The following is a 27011-nucleotide window of genomic DNA, read 5'->3' as shown; positions in this document are numbered from 1 at the left end:
TTTGAATATTAAAAAATCATATAGTAAATTTACAAAGGATGTTACTTAGTTCTTGTTTTTCATTTGTAATATTCGCTTGATATTGAGAGAACCATTGATATATTGTCACATGCTGTTAGTATAACATAACGACATGCGTTCTATTACAGCATAGAGTAAATGTTTTAAATTCTTGCTGTGCATGTTTATTACTTTAATTAGTGTTTGAATCCTGAAATTGAGTTTGCTTGGAGGAATACTATTATAGATTAGAACCCGGCACCCTTCAGTGCTATTTCAGGTGACAGGAGTTCCCAATGATCAACCCTTGGCAAAGCTAGTACCATCACAAGCCAATGGAATTCGCAATTAACCACCCCATGGTTAGATTGGTGCTATCAGAAGCGCCAAACTTTCCCAATTAAACACCTATTGGCTAATGTTGTGCCATCTCAAACATCATGAATACACAATAAAACACCCCTCGGGTAGGCTAGTGTCATCTTAGGCACCAGGAGAGTTCAATTAAACACCCATCGGTTTGTAGAGTGTCATCTCTGGCAAAATGAGTATCCAATGAAACAATCTCGGCCATGCTAGTGCAATTTCAGGCATCACGATTTTTAAATACAACACTACTCTGCTTAAACTACTGCACTAGGTCTTGTAATTAAAACACCACTCGGTTAAGATAGTGTCCTCTTAGACCCCAGACGAACACAATAAAACTTTCAGGCGCCAGGTGTTCCCAATGAAACACTTCTCGGTTATGCTAGTGCCATATAAAGCGCAAGGAGTTGGAATTTACAATAAAATACTATTCGGCTAAGCTAGTACCATCTCAGGCACCCGTAGTTCATAATGAAAAACTTCTCGGATATGCTAGTGCCATCTAAGGCGTCAGGAGAATCACTTCAGGTTAGGCTTGGGTCCATCTTGAGCTTTAGGAGTCTCCAATGAAGTTAGGCTAGGGCCATCATAGGCTCCATGAGTTCCTAATGATACACTCTCGGCTAGGATTAGTGTCATTTCAGGCACTAGGAGTTCCCAATTAAACACCCCCGGCTAGGCTTAGTTTCCTGTTAGGCACTAGGAGTTCCTAATGATACTTCCCTTGGCTGGACTAATGCAATCTCAGGGGCCATGAATTCAGTCTGATCTGAGTGCCTGTCAATGTCACTTACATGTTACTTCTCGCTATTTGAGACCGATGTATCCTGCCGGCTTCACATAGTAAATCATTTTTTTTTGTATTTGATTCTCATGTTTGTTTTATGACACAATCTTGGTATCAATTATTTTTGCTGTGGCTGTTCAAACTTTAGCATTAAACATTACGATAACTGAAAGCGTCAAGATTAAGTGTCTGCGCACATTATTATTGGTCCATCCGCTTCCAGTTTGGGGCCAGCTCGTACCCTTCATGTGTTGCCACGTGGCCCGACCTTCTTGCTTTACCAACTGTGACTCTCCGCACAGCCTTCTAACATAATATATATATATATATATATATATATATATATAAAAGTCAACATCATTTTGTTAAAAATCAAATCTTCGGCGGGTTGCATTGCAAAATAGGTTTAGGTACATACTATAATGCTGTTTATTACTCATTTTTTAGGTCTAAGACAGTAAGAAACATAAGAGACGCTATAACTTTATGAAGTTTATTAAAATTTATAATATGATAAACTGAAACATAATAGAATGTTATTAAAAATAATTGTATGATTACTGTGGTAAATGGAAATAAAAAAACTCATTTAGGTTGTTAAACCACTAGCTCCTAAATTCTAGATTTAAAGTAAATTGTAAGGCCTGAGAGTACATATTACTTACAATTTTTCTGGTAAAAAAATTAATTCTCAGTTAATATATATCTGGGTGTGTGTTGTTTCATGAAAAGTAGGTACATATATTCATGAGATGCTTGATTCCATGTTTTAAATTGATTTTATTACATTTAAATAATTTATGTAGCATTTAAATTTAATCTTAACGGTCCAAACTAAAATTAATAATTTTGTGCTGAAAAAATGATTCCCTTTAACACAAAGAGAAAAAAACTGACCAAATGTGACATGATGGTCTGTAGATTTATTTACAAAATATATAATTGGCTGAGTTATGAATATTTAACTAACACACCAAATCCATAAAATTGTGCTATTTACACAATTTAAACAAATATATAATTTATTAGTCCACTATTTGGCTTTCAAGTTTTAATTAATCTAATGCATTTTGTTTTGAGATCAGTTTTTAAAAATTATTAACTACCTTTGTTTTGCAGTAAATCTATGAGCTGGGAACCTCATTTTTATAACAAAATATGCCTAATATGAATTGTGCTGCAAAATTTTATCTAAACTGTACAACACAGCAAGAAAATAACATTCGGGTATGTACATCCTATATTATACGCCTTAAATATCTGGTTGAAATTATAAAATTATCTGGATGATAAGAGTCTCACGACTGTTTTGCTCACACAGCTATCACAATGTATTTCCAATTATAGCTTAGGGAGTGGTTTACATTTGATTTATGAACTGCAGTCAAATACAATTATTAGGAAACCCCTACACACAAAACATATTAGCATCCATTATTTTACAAAGAAGTATTTGTAAAATAATTGAAAAAAAATACTGTGTCAAATAATATTATATTCTACTTGCTCTCATTAAAATTATTCACAAGATAAAGCCAGCCAGCCAGCCAGCCAGCCAGCAAGCCAGGCCATTTCCCTGTAAATTTCCAAGAAAAGGAAAGAAAGCCATTATCATTCAAGAAGCACTGCCGCCAAAATAGACACTTACAAGAGCAAACTCAACCCAATAATTAATTTCATAAAGATAAATTAAGTATTACATTCAAAGCAGCTGATGTTATTTATTGATAGATACAAAACTATTCTAAATGATAAATTATTTAGAATTACTAGCCTCATTTAATAATTCTGTACTTGTCACACAACACTAAAGCAGCTCAAATTTTAAACACAGATATTAACATTGGATGCGGCAGCACTGTACGCCCCAAGTCTGCCGATGCATTGCCCGCGAGTGCCGCATCATAGCTCAGTGTGTCCGGACAGGCGACAGGCATCACAACACAACGGCTGAGAACAATTTGCTTTAAACTACCTGTTTCCAAATGTTTTCATTTTTAGGGAAACATGCTATGAGTCAAGGGATGTTACAAAAGTTTAAGTTCCTAAGATTGTTAACAAACATGAAATGAGTAAGTCTACGATTTAGGTAATGTCAAAAACTGTAAAATTTTGACTTTTATAGGTTTGCTCAACGAGTTTCGTTAAAACTGGTACCCTATTTTTAAAATCTATACAAATATTATAAAGCTGAAGAGTTAGTTTGTTTGTTTGAACGCGCTAATCTCAGGAACCACTGGTCCGATTTGAAAAATTCTTTCAGTGTTGGATAGTACATTTATCGAGAAAGGCTATATGCTATTTTATATTATCAGTAACATTAGGGATCCTTACTAAAAGTCCAATTTAGAATCAAATGCGTTAGAGGGGGTTAGATACAACATGCAGTACACGTACGAAGTGTGTGCTGACAATGCCGCAGGCGCTAGAAGTTTATTTCATATTGCCTATTAACATTGTTGCCACGCACTAGATGCCTTATCATTCTTAATTTTCCCATAGAAGTAAAAAACACCTGTGTGATATTAACAACGAAGCAATCAGTACCCTCATAAGAGTTCAATTAGTATTTAAATACTTTTTATCACTTTAAATCGCAAACCTAAACTATTGTTTTTTTTTTCCTCTCTCTGTGTTTAATTTGCTTTTCTTTTCTTTAACTAGAATGATTTTTATTATTTTTAATTAATTTTCATTTTTCGGACCATCAATAATTTTCCTCTGCCGTTACAATTCTGACAAGGACTTGTGTGTGTGTGTGTGTGTGTGTGTGTGTGTATATATATACACACACACACCTATATATATTAAAAGCGAAATACCACTCACTGACTCACTCATCACGAGATTTCTAAAACTATACACCCGATTGACTTGAAATTTAGCATAGTTACTCATTTTGTGATGTAGACGCTCACTAAGAACGGATTCTACGGAAATCTGAACCTAAGGGGAGTTTCGGGGGCGTAATATATCAAAATTTCCTTTTTTTGGTAGGAAATCACCATGGCAACGGCTGTTGCTTTGTTGATGCTTCATTCGTCTCTATGGCAACGACTATTTCATTGTTAGTGCAGTCCTCATCACCGTTGAAATTTTGCGGGTACTTTAAATATCAAAAATTGCCATTTTTTTCAAGTATTTATATTTTACAGACTTGAAACTTCACAGTAATGTTCCTTATGTTACGCAGGATGACATTTTCCGAAAATTAGATCCCATGGGTGGTTAAAACCAGGCAACAGTGGGTACTTTGTCTGCATGAGAACAGGATTTTGCATTGTTCATGCCTTCTGCGTCTCCATGGCAACGGGCATCGCGCGGCAGTGGCGTACCCACAAGGAGGGGCATGTATAATGCGCGCCGCAAGAGTGATCTGCCTGTAGACTGCCGTAGCGAAGTACGGGTACATCAGTTGTACGTTGCGTGCACGAGTCGGGAAACCATCGGTTCTATTCATTTTCTCTCCAGTACATTATACAGCATTGTAATAAATTTTCACAGAATTTTTTTTTATTTACCATTACTGTAAATGGGAGATGTGGCTTAATTTTTTTCCATCAGTATAGCCGTGCGAAGCCTGGTCGGGCAGCTAGTAAGTAATATTATAGAATCATTAAGACTAAGTTGTGGAGTTTTAATTTTATTTTAAATTTAAAAACTTTTTTCATCTAGTCTTAAGTTATTTTTTAAAGTTAATTTTAGCTCCAAGTATTAGTAGTCTCCAACTTTAAGTGGCAGGACATAAACTTACATATCCAGTGATACTAATTTTTGATTGACTTTTTCATTTAAATATTCGTGCTATTTATGCTCTACCAATTAAGAAAAAAACAAGAGTTACGCTGTTGTGAGTACTCCAAGTCGAGTTCAGAGTGTATGAGTTTGAAAGATATGAGACACCTTTAAGTTCTGACTTCCAATTCATTTTCGCAATGAACATTTTATTTATTTGAACCTCTATGTATTCCCGTTGATAATATTACAATATGATAAAATGAGTCATGTGTCGGTTCCGGTTCTCGGTTCCGCCGGTTCTCATCTAATTAACCACCACCGAGAACCGTAAATATGACCACGGTACCGGTACCATGAAAAGCATAACAACTTAATATTTCCCCTTGAAATTACAATAGCTTTCCCGTAGACGCCGTGGTATACTGCCGGCGACCAACATGTGCGCACATCTTTCTAACTTCACTTTAAGTCCCATTTGAAAAGTGAATGGTTCGTTAATATTTCAATCACTCACTAATTTTTTTGAAAATGGTTTTATTTCCGTTTTTTTGTATCTATTCATGAATGTCCACAGATTTTTAGTTACTTAATTTCTTTCTTTAATCATAATACAAATAGGTTAGAATGCATGATAACAATGGTACACTGAATCATAGATATGGTACATTGTCAGATCATATGGTACACTATATGGAAGTCAATGTTATAAATTATGGTATGCTATACCCAAAATTATGGTATATGATGGCAAATTTTTACCGTAGCGCTGGAAATGCAGTGGGTGGCAGAGATTATATCATTACTTCCTCGGTTTCAGACGACTAGCATTTGAACAATTATACACCTCACTTATTCACTGTGTTCTTATTTAACTTTAACAAAACAATTATTTTTATTAAAACCTGTTCGATAAATAACAAACAATACATTTTTAAAGCGGATTAAATGACCTTCCGCCGCTACTGTAAGACAGAACTTGCCTTAAGCAGGAAAGATAACCAAGTATCTGGAGGCCCCGTGCTGAATAAGCATTCAAAACAAAAACTTGTTTTGTTCTGTCCACTCATCCTCGCTCGAAAAGTCTTCAAGGTCATAAGACCTGCACTTCACACCATTTCTCTCATTCCTCCAAAGCTGACTGGCCGAGTTTTTTTTTTCATCACTTTGATTATTTCATGGATATAAACATATACTTGCTTTTTTTAAATAAGTATTAAAATTATCTATTCTGAAAATACTTTGATCTAAGTGGAATAGACATGGGAATATATATATTTTTAATTTTAATTCATTATTTTATATTTGTATACATTAACATGTCCCTTGGTTTGTTATTAATGTATTTTCAAGTAAAGAAATTCATTTTTTATTCAAGAAACTTTCCAATTTTACCCAAGGATTTCGGTGTCTTGTCACCCAAAACTTTTAAGACTTGCCACTCAAGACATTTCTGGGCCTGTACTTATACGTCAACCAACATATATCGTGTATTAAAATGGTACTCTATTATCAGATCTCTGTTAACTTAAGGGTTCCATCCCTTACCCATTATAATACTTACATAACTTGAAATTGCTTTGGTGTGTAGCTATTAGTTATTATTATATATTATATATATTATTAGTTATGGATATTTGTTATTATTTTTTTAATTTACTCAATCTCTTGTGAACAAATATTTTCATTTTCCTAAGAAAATTTTGATTGGTGTACTTAATTACATTATGACACAGTGAAAAATATTAGTATGCTGCATCACAGGATGTGGGTACAGTGCTGCTCCGGCATCTAGTGACACGTGAAGCAAATGTGCTGCCTAGTAGCTAGGTGACTTCTGTGTGATCGGATTATGGTAAAGTATGGCGCTGATAAATCATATTAAATTAAACAAACGCGCCACTTATGAGGGCATGCTATATCTTTGGTAAAACTTGAAATTGTGTGGAGGTTAACCTAAAACTGACAAACCAATAACCGGGAATAGCTTTTTATGAACCGGAACAGAACCGAGAACTGGAGGAAAAAGTAGAACTGACACATCACTAGTAAAATATAATTACCATAATTAAGTACACAAAATATTTTTTTTAAAAAAGTTTGAAAATAAATTTACAGCTTTGCAAAATCCAAGTAACTAATACAGAAATGTAAAAGAGAGTTCAGAACTCACTTTACAAGCACACTGGAAAATACATTTAGTAACACGACGAGATAGGGTCGACACTTCATGCTCGCCACCCCAGAAGATTACAGCGCAGTCGTGATTTTCATGCTTGTTAGTTGCAAGCACTTGGTCCACCTGCAGAAAAAAAGCTCATTACAAATTATCATATAAAGGTTATAAATATTTAAAACACACCTCTTTCAGTCGTAATGTAAAATTTTTTTTACAACTTGACGAGCATTTGTTTACATAGTTTTTACAGCTGCCAATTATGTAATCACTTGAAAATTACAAATCATCTGGAAAGTTATCGAAGACTGGGGCAGTAGTATATAGCAGGCTCAAGCATCAAAAACTTAAAAATCCGTGATTACGTAATACACAATTATTGTAATAATAACTCTAAACGCATTAAAATCAGTGCAATAGGTGTTGTACCTACTCATTCTATATGCTACGGAAACTTGAAAAAGCACATGTGGTTCTGGAAAGGACTGATTGCGCATTCATCAGAATATAACTATATATTCTGTAGCAAAGCATTAGCAAATATTCCAAGTGCAAAAGTTATGAAATATACCACTGTCATTTTAATGAAATTGAAAATTCTTCTCTGTGTGAAAAATGTGGTGTAGGTACCAATTAGTCTACCTAATAAACTGAAAAGACATGTCAAGGTATGCAAAGGACTTGCTTCACACTCTAAGAAGAATGCAGAAATAGAGAAAAACTAATGATTTGTTTGTTTTTTGTACTTGCAGTGAAGTAAAAATTATGTAATAAATTTTTTATTTGTAATTTTAGTTGTTTTATTTCTTGAATCTGTTACGTTTATGGTAATTTTAATTAAATTAGTTTTTCTTTACCTAAAATTAAATTTTTTGCATGTCTCGGAGCGAAGCGAGATCTGTAAAATATCTAATCAATATATTGAAAGATGATTTTTTTTCTTCAGGGAGAGGTGTGAGGTGGGGTCAAAAACCAACACGACCTCTGATGTCATGGCAGCTATTTTTAAGGACCTTGACCCCAGAGGTCATAAAGGATCCGCCATTTTGATTTTCCGTCAACTTGGTTTCTAGAACACTCACCCATCTTGTGATATCACCATTGCAATTTTTGTTATGGGTGCCACCTTAACAGTAATTTTTTTATCAGATTTTAATAGTAAAAATTAAAATAAATAAATAATACAATTTTAATAAATACTTTTTATCATCTTGGAATCAAAAGCCCCAGTCCCTAGCATTGCACTTTATGTTATGACCTCCATCTTGAAAATAAATATTTTTTGTGCTATAAATTCGAGAAAAAGTTAAAAATTAATGAAAAATTTATAAATAACATATTTATATAAAAACACCTCCGCCATTTTCAAAATAGTACGCCAAATTGAAAATATGTAAATATTATACAATTTTAACAAAAAAAAATTAAATGTTAATAAAAAATCACTTAATTAAAATTTGATAATAAAATTTATAAAATCGTACTAGGTCCAAAAATGGCGAGACCAATCGATTAAAATTGGTTAAGGATATTTCCTCCACAGAAGCCACCGGCAGACTGACCTCCCAACACTAATGCCAAGACATATATTATGTCAGCCAGTATAAAATCATGGCGACCATCTTGTTTACATCTGCTGGAGGCAACCATTTTCGTTTCATATGCTAGAGGGCACTGCCACCATATTAATTTAATTTTTGTCTGCTAAAGTACAGTAATCATTTATTTATTACAGGAAACCCTCCATCTTGAAAATAAATAATTTTTAAGATATAAATTCGGGAAAAATCCCAAAAAATTATCAAAAATATCACTTGTTAATGTTATAATCAGTTGACTACCATAGTTTGGTAAATTTAATAAAAATTACCAAAAAACCATTACAGTTTAGAGAAATAAAACCAAATTACAAAAAAAAAAAAAAGGAATATATACTCTATGACAAAAAAATTACTAGCATTTCTAGATTTCAGCATCTGTTACCCAATATTAAAGCAAGGTGCGAAGCCTCACCACTTGACATAGGATTGTCCTTTTCTTAATTTGAGAACCTTCTCCACCAAGTATGTATCAGGATACACCGTAGGCTGAATCTCTTTGGCATAGAAGCTGCCATGAATAGGCTTGTGGTCCAAATATTCAAGGTAGTAGGTCCAAGGCTCCGATTCGCGAATGTGGTTCACACAGAAATGTTCGGGACTCCAATTCACAGTGAAACCTTTCTCGAAGATGCCTTTTTGCTTTTACAATGTCACTGAGGTTAGCTCTAGGATTTTGTGGATCTTTCTTCCTCGTGTTGGAAAACACTGTTCAAAGCAAGTGATCGTACTTTACATCTTTGGGCTTCATGTTTGTTGTAAAATGCATCGTGGCATCGTATTTGCTTATTAGTTTCGGCAAGATATCCAACCACTTGTCATTTGTTAGCCATGAACTGTCGCCACATATTTGTGCGCAAAGTTCTGTTAAATCTTTCAATAACAAACGCTTTGACAATATTAAATGTAGAAGTGATTGATGCCCCACTTTATCGAAGCCACGAAGGTCGCCGTGTAGAATTCTTTGCCGAGATCCGTTTGCAGGTGTGATGGTACAAGACCATCGTGCTAAATATTTGTCATGGCCTTGGTTACGTCGATTGCATGCTTCGATTTCACAGATCTAGCTCAAGTGAATTTGCTATTGTTACACTCCTCAGTCATAACAGAGTAGACCCAAGTTATGTTATAACTTTGTTACACTTTACTCTCTCTTGATGACTGGGGTGATTAGTGGATCTTTTAGTTTCAGAAGGCAAAATAATGATTTCGTCTAGATATTAGTACCTCTGTTTTTATTTTACTTTTGATTATTTTCACAGTAAGATGATATTGTTACGAAATGTAAGCAGGGCCGCGGCACGCAAATGCAGAGCTGGCTGGCGGCTCCACACGGCCACTGATGTCGTGCTGCCGCCGCAACGTGAGACATGCCGCGCGCACCTGGTGGATTACAAGGGTCGCCGTTTCGCCTCCCTCCAGCCCTCCACTCCCCGCGCGACGCTTTATCTCAGCGACGTTAACCTGACACCAACAGCTGCGGAGTTATGCGAGCCACCGACGCGTGTTTCTAGAGAATTCTGCCATCAGGTCGGCACGGAATGACGCGACTGGCCTCAGCCGCGCTCGTGAATTCTAGAAGTGGCACCTGTGATATATAAGCCCAGGATGCCGGCCTCCGAGGGAGTCAGTGAGTGAGGAGTCGGAGTTCTCCCGCGGCGGAGCTGCCGGGCGATAGTGACACGCGTGCGGCAGAGCGGCGAAGTCCCTGGACGAAGGTTCCAGGGCGGAGAGTTCAGTTCTGGTGCGATAGTCCGGGCGTTAGTGTCGCGGGTGCGGCGGAGTTCCGGGGCGAGAGTCTGAGCGTTAGTGCGACGGCGGCGGCGGAGTGTGGCTACGGAGTCCCGAGACGGAGGCCCACGAGGAGTGCTGCAGTGAGAGTTGCGCCAGAGGTGCGGCCCAGCGAGGTGTGCGGTGTGTAAAAACGAGTGACTGGGGAAGCAAAATTTTTAAGTGTATTTAATTTTTAGGCATTTTTAAAAGATTATTTGTTAGTGACGTAAATATTGGCGATAAATTAAACTGTGTAGTAAAATCTTTAATTGGGCTATCCATTTACGAACCCATTAGTTTTCCCACGCAAAGATTTATTATTTTTTTTAATAAATCATAACAATATTTTATAAATTGATTAACAAAAACATATAGGTATATAACATAGATTTATAATCACATTATTAAAAGAATGGGCCGGCACTTATTAGACAATTTCATTGATCATTAACACAATTTAAATAAATTAACAACAATAAACAGATTAAGTTGATTTTATAATAAGCTTCCTAGGAGTGAGTAAAGTCCTGAATAAAAAAAAAATTGTATGGTGTTCATATCAGTTCAACATCGTGGCTTAATGTTATTCTGAAGATCTAAAAACTGAAGAACTGGAAGTTTGACGATGGCTGGCCAAAGATATGCTGCAAACGAATCACCCAGTTCTTGGAGACTTGTCCGTTCCTTTGACTCTGTCTGTGAACAGATCCGAAACACATATGTTCAGGACTGGTTCACAGACAGTTGGCAAAATAGGCAGAAAATACCTTCTAATCACGATGATGGTCGGGGAGTAAAGGTTGTCAAAACTCACCAAACAGGGGGATGTCTTCCAGGATCAGCCCGGGTGCTGAGCTCGCGAACCCGTCGCGGACGTTTCCATGATTTAAAAAAATTAATTATAATGAACACAAAATGACTACTCCTACGAGGTAGACCTACACGGACTTACTAAAGCTAATCACTAAAGTTGTGGGAATTGTATCCCTTGTGTAGCTCATTACATCTTTAAAAAAATCCGAGTAACATCCTGATGCCAGAGATACGGAGTGGTCAGCCCGGAGTCGCGGCGTGCAGTAAATTTTGGGGCGGCAGCGACTCGTAATTAAAAGGCGAAGCTAATCAAAAAAAAGGGGAGAGGCTTCCGCTTCCAGACCGAAAGGTTCCGAAGATAACCGAGGGGCTTGTTGAGAAATACTGATTTCGATATCTCGAAGTTGGTAGTACTGGCCTATGTCAGCGCGACCTACTGAGGTGCGTATAAACCAAGTAGAGGTCGACTCACACGAGGCTACTGTTAAGGCATGGGGCTTATGGAGCAGACTAGGCCAGCACTCTGGTGGCCTGGGAAGGAACTACGGGTTAATGGTTGTTGTGGGAGACGCCAGAGGGCAAGTGTTTAGCAAGCATTTGAACACCCAGGGGAAATAAATCGCAACACTTCTACTAAAGTGCATTAGGAGTATATTTTTGGGACTGGAGTCGTGGCCTTGGGACAGGCCGACCCTGGCCGGGGTTAGTGGGCGGTCAGTGCTCTGGCCAGTATTCCTAGGAAAGGCTGGAGAGGGGGTGGGGTGTGGAAACTGCGGTGACAGTGGGAACGAGGGTCTACTAAGCCCGGAGGCATGACTGGACATAGGTGAAAATGACTCGAGATCATGCCCTGGAGTGCTGATGTCTTAGAAACAGCCTGCTCTGAGAGCTTGCAGGACAAAGCAGTTCTTGTCACGGCTCGGAGGCGAATTACAGGTGACGTTCGTGCACCAAGGCGGGGATAAAACGATCGCCAATGCTGGGTCATTAAATGGTATGCAAAATAATATACTGGGAAGGATTGGGGAGACAGGTCTAACAAAGATTAAACTGGAGTGTACAGGAGGAGGAACAAGTTTAAGTACTCGCAGCAAACAAATAAAATGACTGGCGACAGAAAATATCAAAAATTTAAATTTAGAATGGTGCCAAAAACTCTAATTGGCGGCACACAATACACATCGATGACAGTGACCATGTACTTAAAACATTTATTCATTTGGAAATATGGTCTTGCAGGAGCGTGAAGTTCGAGCGCAATTCCGGTTCGACTCATTGTATGTAGACGGCTTCCCTCAGTTCTTTAAATATGGAGACTATTTAGTTGATGTGCGAATAGTTTCCTGCACTAAGCGAAGCAAGTAAAATTTCAACTTGACCAATTCTTTTGGGTCGTCCCAATACATATAGTGAAAGTTCTGACCACTTTCTAGCTTTTTTTTTTAACCTTCACCATGTACTGCTAGTTCACTGAAGAAATTGGCGAGAATGTCGATTTTTTCAAGATCTTTGTCTTTATATATGTCATTTTCTGACTCATAATTAAAATGGGCATGTGTTAAGTTCTAAAATTTTCGTGTACTCTTGCAATCTTCGTGATAATAGACTTAAGATTCCGGAATTCGTACAGACCTGAAGTCCCATGTGTTTTGTATTCTCATACACATATTATATTTCCTGGCAAAAATTATATTTCTTTAGCACCGAAGAACTACCTACGTAGTATATATTGGCCGGTCCGACGGCAGTAGTAGGGATGAAATCAAAACGATTAACTCGGATGACCTTGACTTTGATCATGACCTAAAAATTTGCCAAAAATTGCAAATATTACTTAAAATTCCTCTAAATTCGCCAAAACTTCAGTTTTTAAGAAACTAATTCGTCCAAAAAAATTTTAAAACATCGGCAAAATTAAATTTCCCCTATTTTGATGGAAAAATTCCCGTTTGGGGGTAAATTTTATGTTTTAGTCCTCACAAATGCCAGAGGCTTGAAAAGTCTGCAAAATGGACAAAGTGAAGAAGTGCGCATTCAAGACAGTGAATACTCCCATTTACAACTCCGACAATGTGAAGCATTCTGTTAAACACAGTATCGAGAAACTCTGTCGGGAAGAAAAAGTCCACGTAGGAAAAGGATCTGGCTGGTCTCTGTCTTCGGTAAACCGTTTGAAACCTAGAATTAGTCATTGCAAGCCAATGCAGAACTAATTTTTTATTAGATTGCTAACTTAAGCAAGTTTTCGTGTAATAGTATAGGACTTATGTAATAAATTAAATTTGTAAAAAAAAAAAAATGTTTTATTTCTTTAACCTGTCATTTTTATGGAATTTATAATTTGTATTTTTTGCATTGAACAGAGATCGACCCGAGGAGGATAATGGCAGAATAAATTCGTGCATTTTTTAGTGATTTTTTGATGAATTGTGGTATTTTTTCCCGAATTTCTATATTAATAATTTCAAATTTCCAAGATAGCAGTCATTATATGTCATCAACGACCTACTGGAGGCTGGTTTTCTAGGAACCTAAGCTGCCTTTAGGACTTTCCACAAAATTTATTGAAATTTATATTTTTTACTAAAGTTTATTTTTTTGGTATCGGTCAAGTATCGAACCAAGTAGAGGCACCGATCTAATCAATCATTATATTAATGAGTGTTTTTTTTTGGGGATTTTTTTGGATCTTTTTCTGAATTTCTAGCTTAATAAACACATCTTTCCAAGATGGTGTACGAGACAGCCAAGAAGATGGCGAGCACTCTGGCAATTTATAATTACTGCACTCTAGCAGGTGAAAATTAAACTAACATGTTGGTAGCACTCTCTAGCATGGTAAAAGAAGATGGCAGCCTCCAGCAAACGAAAATAAGATGGCGGCCGCCAGCAGACGAGAACAATATGGCGGACATGACTTCATACTAGCCATCTATATATATATATATATATATCTTTATATATATATTTCTTGTGTGCGTGTGTATGTCACTGAACTCCTCCTAGACGGCTGGACCGATTTTGATGAAATTTTGTGTGTGAGTTCACGGGGATTCGAGGATGGTTTAGATTCACAATTGGATATTTTATCTCGATTCTGAGTTAAGAAAAACTAAAAAAAAACACGCTTTAAAAGCAAAAATTGCAACGCATTATTAGAAGCCATTAAGTTTTGCTATTGTAAGGAACTAAGTAGAGTAAGAAAAAAATAAAGATCTGACAGTTTATAGCGTCGCCATATTTGTTTCAATTTTCAATACCCTTTTTGTATATTACAATTTAAATTGCAGAAAAAAAATCATGTTTCATAGCCACACAAATAGTGAGGATGGTTTAGATTCACAATTGGATATTTTATCTCGATTCTGAGTTAATAAAAACTAAAAAAACATGCTTTAAAAGCAAAAATTGCAACGCATTATTAGAAGCCATTAAGTTTTGCTATTGTAAGGAACTAAGTAGAGAGTAAGAAAAAAATAAAGATCCTGACAGTTTATAGTGTCGCCATATTTGTTTCAATTTTCAATACCCTTTTTGTATATTACAATTTAAATTGCAGAAAAAAATCATGTTTCATAGCCACACAAATAGTGAGTGTGTGTCATTTCTGTATGTCCACGAGGTCTCGCCGCGTCAATTTTCTCCTTGGAGCGAACCCGTCCGCTTAATCAAATAAACAGCTTTTATCGTTAAATGATTTCATGATTTATTTAATGAAAATATGCTCTCATAAAAAAATAAGTTAGATAGACATTCAATAGGTGTCTTTCTCTCACTCTCACTCTCTCTGAAATGGATGTAGCTTGCTCGCGGGTCAGTAATGCAGACAATCTTTACATTCTAGCTCAAAACGGAAAAAAGCAGTAAATGTGGTTTACAAAGACATTTTATGAAGTGTCTTCCCATCATTACATTTGAAAGTAGAAACATATTTACTCAAAATTTAGGTAGTAACATATTTTTATTGCAAAGACTGAAATAGAGTTGAGAAAAATTATCATTTGTGAACATAAGAAAACTACTACAACTGTATCAACTGTTTTGTTATAATGTTTAAATTTCTAAATGCTGCAAGATAATACAAAATTCCGTGCGGAAAAAGTCGTGGGCAACAGATACGTATAGTTATAGGTGTGGGGCCATGCATGCTGATTTTTCATATACTGCATGGATGCGAACATGTAAGAATAATCTATCTATCTTACTATAATAAAACAGTACTTTTTCTGTCTGTCTGTATGCGATTTTGATGAAATTTTGTGTGTGAGTTCACGGGGATTTGAGGATGGTTTAGATTCACAACTGGATATTTTATCTCGATTCTGAGTTAAGAAAAACTAAAAATACACGCTTAAAAAGCAAAAAAACTAAGCATTGTTGATAATTAGCCTCCATGGCAACGGGCTTTTGCATTGTTGTTGCCTTCTGCGTAACCATGGGAAAGGTTTTGGTAACGGCAGTGGCGTGCCCAAGAGGAGGGGTATGTATAATGAGAAGATACAAAATGTCCAGCGTAGAAATACTTACCGCCATATCCATATCTCACAAAAAGTACATTTGGGCAGGACAATGTCTGTCGGGTCCGCTAGAAAGATATATAGAGAGATAGAGATATAAATAGAAAGATAGAAAGAGTTATAGAGATATACATAGAGAGATAGAGAATTAGAGAGATAAAGAGAGATGCTTAGTATACGTTAAAAAAATTACAAAAAAAATTGATTGAGGCATTGCAACGCATGCCGGGCATTATCTAATATATATATATATATATATATATATATATATATATATATATATATATATATATATACACATATATATACACACACACACACACTTTGAAATTAGTGGTGGGTTTGTCAGTCTATCGGTGGCTTTCGTGGAGGAAGGATCTGTCGCAGTTTTTTTTCCTCGCCAGGTTCGAACTGAAGAATCCATTTTGTGTGTGTTTTATAAATAAAATGTTATTAATATTGGATTGCAATAATTTGTTATAATTTTATAATTTTTTCTGAATTTTTCTGATAATAATGACGTATTTTAATATGGAGGCTATGATGTCATAATCCCAGATGCCGGAATATGTTTTATTTAAATTTTTAACAATTAATTATTTATAAAATTAAAAAATCCCGATTTTCTAGCATAAAAATATGAATATTCAATATGGCGGCTGTAACGATATTTGAATCGGTTAGTCATAATTCAAGATGGTATGTGTGACGTAAACAAGTTTGATTGATTATTGATAATTTGTATTAAGAATTTTTTAATATATAATAAATTAATTACACGAGAATCGACCCGAGGACCGAAATCTATTAAGTACCGAGTAACTAAACTAAAAATTTGAAGTAGCAATTTATAAATTATTTTTTTAATTTTTGGGATTTATTTTTGTAAAAATTAAAGAATTAGAATTTTATGGTACAAGGTCGTCTAAGGTGGTCGCCAGTGGCTTATTGAAGGCTTGTAGATGCGGAATTTTGGTCTTTATAAGGCAAAAGTCTTTTGAGTTTTTTAATACCGAAATGTTGAATTTTTGTGGAATAAAACCGTAAATTTTCCCTTAAAATGGGAACATTTTCTTCAAAATAGAGAACAATTTTATTTTTTTACATTGTTTACCAGAATTTTATCTCCAAAGAACTGTTAATTATGGCGAATTTTCGACAGATTTTGAAGAATTTTTGGCATTTTATGCAAATTTTGAAGGTCAAGTTCAGGAGAAGCTCTCGGAGAACATTAGCAGAAGTCACGCCAGGAATAACCAGTAGCACACAGAGAAAACCAACTGAAGCGTCGCCATAAATAACCAGAAGAACTTGGAGAAACCAACAAAATATTGAGATGAATCATCTGGAACACACAGAGAACACTAACAGACAAGCTTCCTAAATCAAAATGAGTGAATCACATGAATAATGAAATCATAAAAAATACGAAAAATTAAAAAAAAAACATAAAAAATAACAAAAACTGCTTCTGCCAGCTTGTGAATTTCTCCCTTGTTCAGCAATGATAAGAGTTCTAGCACAAGCCAGAATTTTTTGTAGTTGTTTATATTTTTATATTTTCTAAATTTTTATTTTTTTCATATTTTTTATTATTCTGTAATTTGTTACTTCTTTATTTTAACGACATTGCAAATAACATCACGGAAAAGTTACCATCGCATGTAAACTTTCAAATGCGTGGAAACCCGAACACCCATACAAGCATTCTAACATGCAGTCATGTCTACTTCACGAAACCTGGGACTATAGAAACAATGCTCGGAATCGAACCAAAGATTTACTATGCAGGAAACACGTACGAACCTACACGAGCAACAAACATATTGCGTGAATGTCATAAGTAGTATGGTTTGGGGGCTACTGGATCAGGATGCAGGATGTGGTGCCGGTGCCGGTGTCCGCCATCTTGGATTCTGACGTCACGGCGGCCATCTTGGATTGTAACGTCACAGCGGCCATCTTGGACGAGCGTAACGTGACAATGTGCGTAACGTGACACTTTTTCGTGCGTGCAGCCGGCGTAACATGACACAGCGTAACGGGACACATCGTAACAGGACAAGTATATCACGGCAGCCATCTTGGATCCGCCATCTTGGATCCGCCATTTTGGATGACGTCATTGTGTTCTAGAAAATTCCGGTGATGTGTTTTCCGCCATTTTGAATGATGTCACCATTGCAATTTTCGTTACGGCCGCCATCTTTAACTTTTTTATTTATTATCCGATTTTAATGAATTTTTTTTAAATTTAAAAAAAAATTTAAATAATATAAATTTAATAAAATATTTATAAAAAATATACATTTACGACACGGAGTTTGGAGTCCTCGGTTCGAACCCGACGAATGCAAAAAAATAAAAATGGCGACCGATCCTTCCCCTGTGGCGGGGTGCTGGCAGACTGACCCACACCACTTATGTCAATGCACATATACCATCAGGTAGTATGACGTCATGTTCGCCATCTTGAAATTTGGACACCATCTTGAAAATCCGTAATTTTTATGCTAGAAATGCGGGAAAAAAATTAAAAAATTATTAAAAAAATTAATCAACATAATTAAATAATAAAAAAATCCTTAAAACCACCGTTGCACCTTTCGTGACGGCCGCCATCTTGTCTTCGTCCGCTGGAGATCAACATCTTGTTTTCGTCCGCTAGAGTGTGCTGTTACCATGTTAGAATAATTTTCTGTTCACCATACCTTTGTCCTCAACTGTTGACCTTGAACTTTACCTTGACCTTGAAATTTGACCTTGACCTTGAAATTTGACCTTGAACTTTGACATTGACCTTGAACTTTGACATTGAACTTTGACCTTGAAATTTGACCATGACCTTGACCTTGAAATTTGACCTTGACCTTGAAATTTGACCTTGACCTTGAAATTTGACCTTGACCTTGAAATTTGACCTTGACCTTAAAATTTGACTTTGACATTGAAATTTGACTTTGTCCTTGTCGACCATCATGGATCCGACATTTTATGTTCAGTACATGCTACCAGGAGCGACCACCTGCTGGAGTACACCATCTTGTGCGTGTACTCGTATTATAGAGTACATTTCCATCTGGTTAATTTTATTCTAACCCGCTACAGTGCAGTAATCATTTATTACTGTTACACGCGCCATCTTGAAATTTGGATGCCATCTTGAATATCCGTAATTTTAATGCAAGAGATTCGGGAAAAAGTTCAAAATTCATTAAATAATTCACTCATTAAAGTAATGATTGATTAGATCGATTCCCGTCCTTGGTTCGACCCCTGACCGATACCAAACAACTTTAATTTTAAAAAATACCACAAAAGCGACAGGTTTGAGAGAATAAAAACACAGCAAGTTCTTTTAAAAAATACTTTTATTACATACATACTACACTACTACAAGTACATAAAAAACACAAAGTACTAAAGTCTTGTGGATTCCTCGATTCAAACAGTCTTCTTATTGTACGGACTAAGCCTTTTACATGACTTTAAATGTCTATCCGATCCGTTCATCACCGCAGCCAGAGACGGACTGAAGGTCATATCACCAGGGTCCCACTTATATATTCTCATTTGCTGGTACAGCACACGAGTCAAAACAATAACCATGTTCATTATACTTCTCGGAGCATTTTTTATAATGAAGATGTAAGCTATCAAGACGTGAAATTAGTTTTTTGCACTTATTGCACTGAAATTGTATTCTATTAACATTATTAGAACAACTGCTTCTTTCATGTCTGCGAGCATTTGAGGTTATAGTAAATGATGCGTCACAGTATTTGCACCAACGCAATGTACGCTTTTCATTAGTGGAAGAATCCATTGCTGACGATGAAACTTCGGATGATGGTGGTATCACATCTGTTGAAATCTCCTCCAATGTTGACGTCGTCGTTGCCAACGGGATCTGCACCTTCTCCATCGTAGCTGTCGTCAAGGTCCCCGTAGACGATGGTACAACCTCCGAGTTCGACGTTAAAGACAGTAAAGATGCCATCGAGGTCTCAAGACGGTAAAGATGCCATGAGGTCTCAAGAACAGCTAATTGGCACGACTTATGCACCAGAAGAAACAAACTAGGTGATCCTTACACTGCCGACGTCAGTAACAAATTAGCGTCCTGCTGTCTAGGACTCGCTTATATACATGCACCGTATGGAATAATACGCTATTCAAATCAAGAACCATTTACAATAATACTAGAGTCAAATTTACAAATTAAAAAAAGAGGTTCATTTGATCGAAAAAAAAATTCGATCTCTCCAATATACGCCAGGCTCCAAGAGCTACAATTCACGTTATCAGATCCATCTACATTTTGCTCCTATGCTTCAATTGACCATTAGCTGCAAGTGCTTCAACAGCTCCATCAGCTCCAACACGTAATGTACGCAATGTACGCACAATACATGCAATTTACATGCAATAATTGTAATGATCACACAGTACACACAGGAAACGGAACGTACACACAGTACACACAGGAAACGAAACGTACACACAGGAAACGGAACGTACAAACAGTACACACAGGAAACGAAACGTACACACAGTACACACAGGAAATGAAACGTACACACAGTACACACAGGAAACGGAAAGTATACACACAGTACACACAGGAAACAGAACGTACACACAGTACACACAGGAAAAGGAACGTACACACAGTACACACAGGAAACGGAACGTACACACAGTACACACACAGGAAACGGAACGTATACACACAGTACACACAGGAAACGGAACGTACACACAGTACACACAGAAAACGGAACGTACACACAGTACACACAGGAAACAGAACGTACACACAGGAAACGAAACGTACACACAGTACACACAGGAAAAGGAACGTACACACAGGACACACAGGAAACGGAACGTACACACAGGAAACGGAACATATACACACAGTACACACAGGAAACGGAACGTACACACAGTACACACAGGAAACAGAACGTACACACAGGAAACGAATTGTATACACAGTACACACAGGAAACGGAATGATCACACATACATTAGCGGAAACACACAGGCTTAGTTGGAAATCAGAATACAAGAAATAAAAACATTAAATTTTTACTTTCAATATTTAATTACTTCTCAACATTACACAAATACAAGTAAAAGAAGCCATTATTGTATGTAGCCAGCTTTCCTCAGTTCTTTGAGTATGAAGGATATTTCTTTGATGCACGAATAGTTTCCTGCACAAAGCGAGCCATGTAGAAGTGTTAGCCGGTCAACCAATATGTTTGGATCTTTCCATGATGTGTAATCAATCTCTTCTACCACCATCTTACTTGCTTGTTTATTATAAATACTGTTATTATCACAATCGCCCCAGTGATCATAATAAGCATTATCAGATTTATTTATTATAACACGACGTTTCCATCGTTTCGGTCTCAGGACATCGCCACATTCTTCGATCTTGTCAGCTCTAGGTGCTTCATCACAGTCTATGCCTTTGTCAACAGCCTCAGAGTCACTGTAACAATCACTGTAGAAGACATCCTCTTCACCCAGATTACCGTATGAATTCGCTATCGATGATGTCGAAGTGTCTTCATCGTCTTCACGCTTCCTTTTAGGAGTCCATCATTTTTACAAGAATGGAGGATCTACTGAATATAGGCTTGAATGTATTCTCACTTTTCACGGTGTTGTTACTGCCATTAGTTTCAGTCTCCCCGAAGCCATTAGCATCCTTCAATTTATGTTCTTCCTCACGATCGGGTGAGCTAATACCATCACGCTCAGGACAAGGAAAATTATTGTCGTAATGCAGATCACTCTTCTTTAGTCTAGTGGATCCATCGGTGTCCTCTATGCCGTAAGTAGTCTTGACTTTACATGTTCTACCATGTCTTTTTAAGCTGTCAATTCGTGTTAACAACCTGCTACAACGATTACAGCTTAACATGTTGCGTAGTGGGTTTCTAGCATAATCATTCTTCTCATGACGTCTAGCATTCCTCCTCATGGCAAAATCCTTGCCACAGTATCTACAGCGGCTTCCTTCCGATTCAGCTGCAGATAAAAACCACGATCCATGGTAGCTTCTGTGACTAATGTTAGATACAAACTGTCAGTTTTCTCCAATTGGAACCATTTCTTAAATAGAGTTTTTGAAATATTTCATCAGCGAGAGTTAAGTTATCTAATGCAAAGCAAATTGATGCAAGTAGTTCTGGCTGTCGTCAACAGATGTCGCCACGTGTTGCTTGCAGGTAAATAATATCTATTTCATTAATGTTGGATGCGGAACGCTCACTATCGATCGCAAAGGGAGGTTGGCTTCAATAGTATCCAAGGAGAAAAAAGTTCGTCCTTCCTGCTAGTGCTTCTCAGATTTCTCACGGTCCGCCATCTTGGATTACGACGTCACGACGGCCATCTTGGATGGGTGTGATCTTGACCTTTGACCGAAACCACAGGAATGATCGCAAGCACATGGATTAACCATCAAAATATTGATAAGAATATTCAGGAGCACACGGAGAAAACCATCATAATATTGGCAAGAATAATCTGGAGCACACGGAGAAAACCGCCACAAGTTTTCTTTGATATCATAAAAATACAAAAAAAATTAATAAAAAATTAAAAATAAAAACGAAAAAAAAAAATTCAAACATTCTGGCTTGTACTAGAACTCTATCTTTGCTCAACAATGAGAAGTTCACAAGCTAGCAGAATGTTTGAATTTTTTTTTTTTTCGTTTTTATTTTTAATTTTTTATTAATATTTTTTTTTGTATTTTTATGATATCAAATAAAACTTGTGGCGGTTTTCTCCGTGTGCTCCAGATTATTCTTGCCAATATTATGATGGTTTTCTCCGTGTGCTCCTGATTATTCTTATCAATATTTTGATGGTTAATCCATGTGCTTGCGATCATTCCTGCGGTTTCGGTCAAAGGTCAAGGTCACACCCATCCAAGATGGCCGCCGTGACGTCGTAATCCAAGATGGCGGACCGTGAGAAATCTGAGAAGCACTAGCAGGAAGGACGAACTTTTTTCTCCTTGGATACTATCGAAGCCAACCTCCCTTTGCGATCGATAGTGAGCGTTCCGCATCCAACATTAATGAAATAGATATTATTTACCTGCAAGCAACACGTGGCGACATCTGTTGACGACAGCCAGAACTACTTGCATCAATTTGCTTTGCATTAGATAACTTAACTCTCGCTGATGAAATATTTCAAAAACTCTATTTAAGAAATGGTTCCAATTGGAGAAAACTGACAGTTTGTATCTAACATTAGTCACAGAAGCTACCATGGATCGTGGTTTTTTATCTGCAGCTGAATCGGAATGAAGCCGCTGTAGATACTGTGGCAAGGATTTTGCCATGAGGAGGAATGCTAGACGTCATGAGAAGAATGATTGTGCTAGAAACCCACTACGCAACATGTTAAGCTGTAATCGTTGTAGCAGGTTGTTAACACGAATTGACAGCTTAAAAAGACATGGTAGAACATGTAAAGTCAAGACTACTTACGGCATAGAGGACACCGATGGATCCACTAGACTAAAGAAGAGTGATCTGCATTACGACAATAATTCTCCTTGTCCTGAGCGTGATGGTATTAGCTCACCCGATCGTGAGGAAGAACATAAATTGAAGGATGCTAATGGCTTCGGGGAGACTGAAACTAATGGCAGTAACAACATCGTGAAAAGTGAGAATACATTCAAGCCTATATTCAGTAGATCCTCCATTCTTTGTAAAAATGATGGACTCCTAAAAAGGAAGCGTGAAGACGATGAAGACACTTCGACATCATCAATAGCGAATTCATACGGTAACCTGGGTGAAGAGGATGTCTTCTACAGTGATTGTTACAGTGACTCTGAGGCTGTTGACAAAGGCATAGACTGTGATGAAGCACCTAGAGCTGACAAGATCGAAGAATGTGGCGATGTCCTGAGACCGAAACGATGGAAACGTAGTGTTATAATAAATAAATCTGATAATGCTTATTATGATCACTGGGGCGATTGTGATATTAACAGTATTTATAATAAACAAGCAAGTAAGATGGTGGTAGAAGAGATTGATTACACATCATGGAAAGATCCAAACATATTGGTTGACCGGCTAAGACTTCTACATGGCTCGCTTTGTGCAGGAAACTATTCGTGCATCAAAGAAATATCCTTCATACTCAAAGAACTGAGGAAAGCTGGCTACATACAATAATGGCTTCTTTTACTTGTATTTGTGTAATGTTGAGAAGTAATTAAATATTGAAAGTAAAAATTTAATTTTTTATTTCTTGTATTCTGATTTCCAACTAAGCCTGTGTGTTTCCGCTAATGTATGTGTGATCATTCCGTTTCCTGTGTGTACTGTGTGTACGTTTCGTTTCCTGTGTGTACGTTCTGTTTCCTGTGTGTACTGTGTGTACGTTCCGTTTCCTGTGTGTACTGTGTGTATATGTTCCGTTTCCTGTGTGTACGTTCCGTTTCCTGTGTGTCCTGTGTGTACGTTCCTTTTCCTGTGTGTACTGTGTGTACGTTTCGTTTCCTGTGTGTACGTTCTGTTTCCTGTGTGTACTGTGTGTACGTTCCGTTTTCTGTGTGTACTGTGTGTACGTTCCGTTTCCTGTGTGTACTGTGTGTATACGTTCCGTTTCCTGTGTGTGTACTGTGTGTACGTTCCGTTTCCTGTGTGTACTGTGTGTACGTTCCTTTTCCTGTGTGTACTGTGTGTACGTTCTGTTTCCTGTGTGTACTGTGTGTATACGTTCCGTTTCCTGTGTGTACTGTGTGTACGTTTCGTTTCCTGTGTGTACTGTGTGTACGTTTCGTTTCCTGTGTGTACTGTTTGTACGTTCCGTTTCCTGTGTGTACTGTGTGTACGTTTCGTTTCCTGTGTGTACTGTGTGTACGTTCCGTTTCCTGTGTGTACTGTGTGATCATTACAATTATTGCATGTAAATTGCATGTATTGTGCGTACATTGCGTACATTACGTGTTGGAGCTGATGGAGCTGTTGAAGCACTTGCAGCTAATGGTCAATTGAAGCATAGGAGCAAAATGTAGATGGATCTGATAACGTGAATTGTAGCTCTTGGAGCCTGGCGTATATTGGAGAGATCAAATTTTTTTTTCAATCAAATGAACCTCTTATTTTAATTTGTAGATTTGACTCTAGTATTATTGTAAATGGTTCTTGATTTGAATAGCGTATTATTCCATACGGTGCATGTATATAAGCGAGTCCTAGACAGCAGGACGCTAATTTGTTACTGACGTCGGCGGTGTAAGGATCACCTAGTTTGTTTCTTCTGGTGCATAAGTCGTGCCAATTAGCTGTTCTTGAGACCTCATGGCATCTTTACCGTCTTGAGACCTCGATGGCATCTTTACTGTCTTTAACGTCGAACTCGGAGGTTGTACCATCGTCTACGGGGACCTTGACGACAGCTACGATGGAGAAGGTGCAGATCCCGTTGGCAACGACGACGTCAACATTGGAGGAGATTTCAACAGATGTGATACCACCATCATCCGAAGTTTCATCGTCAGCAATGGATTCTTCCACTAATGAAAAGCGTACATTGCGTTGGTGCAAATACTGTGACGCATCATTTACTATAACCTCAAATGCTCGCAGACATGAAAGAAGCAGTTGTTCTAATAATGTTAATAGAATACAATTTCAGTGCAATAAGTGCAAAAAACTAATTTCACGTCTTGATAGCTTACATCTTCATTATAAAAAATGCTCATAGAAGTATAATGAACATGGTTATTGTTTTGACTCGTGTGCTGTACCAGCAAATGAGAATATATAAGTGGGACCCTGGTGATATGACCTTCAGTCCGTCTCTGGCTGCGGTGATGAACGGATCGGATAGACATTTAAAGTCATGTAAAAGGCTTAGTCCGTACAATAAGAAGACTGTTTGAATCGAGGAATCCACAAGACTTTAGTACTTTGTGTTTTTTATGTACTTGTAGTAGTGTAGTATGTATGTAATAAAAGTATTTTTTAAAAGAACTTGCTGTGTTTTTATTCTCTCAAACCTGTCGCTTTTGTGGTATTTTTTAAAATTAAAGTTGTTTGGTATCGGTCAGGGGTCGAACCAAGGACGGGAATCGATCTAATCAATCATTACTTTAATGAGTGAATTATTTAATGAATTTTGAACTTTTTCCCGAATCTCTAGCATTAAAATTACGGATATTCAAGATGGCGTCCATATTTCAAGATGGCGCGTGTAACAGTAATAAATGATTACTGCACTGTAGCGGGTTAGAATAAAATTAACCAGATGGAAATGTACTCTATAATACAAGTACACGCACAAGATGGTGTACTCCAGCAGGTGGTCGCTCCTGGTAGCATGTACTGAACATAAAATTCGGATCCATGATGGTCGACAAGGACAAAGTCAAATTTCAAGGTCAAAGTCAAATTACAAGGTCAAGGTCAAATTTCAAGGTCAAGGTCAAATTTCAAGGTCAAGGTCAAAGTTCAAGGTCAAGGTCAAAGTTCAAGGTCAAGGTTAAATTTCAAGGTCAAAGTCAAATTTCAAGGTCAAAGTTCAAGGTCAATGTTCAAGGTCAAGGTCAAAGTTCAAGGTCAAGGTCAAATTTCAAGGTCAAGGTAAAGTTCAAGGTCAACAGTTGAGGACAAAGGTATGGTGAACAGAAAATTATTCTAACATGGTAACAGCACACTCTAGCGGACGAAAACAAGATGGTGATCTCCAGCGGACGAAGACAAGATGGCGGCCGTCACGAAAGGTGCAACGGTGGTTTTAAGGATTTTTTTATTATTTAATCATGTTGAATAATTTTTTTAATGATTTTTAAATTTTTTTCCGCATCTCTAGCATAAAAATTACGGATTTTCAAGATGGCGTCCAAATTTCAAGATGGCGGACATGACGTCATACTACCTGATGGTATATGTGCATTGACATAAGTGGTGGGGGTCAGTCTGCCAGCACCCCGCCACAGGGGAAGGATCGGTCACCATTTTTATTTTTTTGCATTCGTCGGGTTCGAACCGAGGACTCCAAACTCCGTGTCGTAAATGTATATTTTTTATAAATATTTTATTAAATTTATATTATTTAAATTTTTTTTAAATTTAAAAAAAAATTCATTAAAATCGGATAATAAATAAAAAAGTTTAAGATGGCGGCCGTAACGAAAATTGCAATGGTGACGTCATCATTCAAAATGGCGGAAAACACATCAC

The 27011-nt window shown here is 37.0% G+C and overlaps 1 protein-coding gene across 11 annotated transcripts in view; it reads right to left on the bottom strand.

The window, feature by feature from the left end:
- LOC134527320 (guanylate kinase) overlaps window positions 1–27011 on the bottom strand; it is a 395696-nt gene that overhangs the window by 106205 nt on the left and 262480 nt on the right. For 4 of the 11 annotated variants that reach the window (XR_010074156.1, XM_063359888.1, XM_063359889.1 and 1 more), the window contains one exon: window positions 6927–7193. The exons of 6 other annotated variants lie outside the window; for them this stretch is intronic. Coding sequence is in view for 4 of the 5 variants with exons in the window: in XM_063359888.1 (XP_063215958.1) it covers window positions 7171–7193 (23 nt within the window). In the remaining variant the exon portion in view is untranslated. Of the gene's footprint in view, window positions 1–6926; window positions 7194–16594; window positions 17114–27011 lie in introns of those variants that run through there. One more of the 11 variants, XM_063359884.1, reaches the window with a different exon arrangement.

Source organism: Bacillus rossius, chromosome 1, assembly GCF_032445375.1.
Source record: "Bacillus rossius redtenbacheri isolate Brsri chromosome 1, Brsri_v3, whole genome shotgun sequence".
NCBI classification, from domain to species: Eukaryota; Metazoa; Arthropoda; class Insecta; order Phasmatodea; family Bacillidae; genus Bacillus; species Bacillus rossius.
This window is presented reverse-complemented; position numbering and strand designations above follow the sequence as displayed.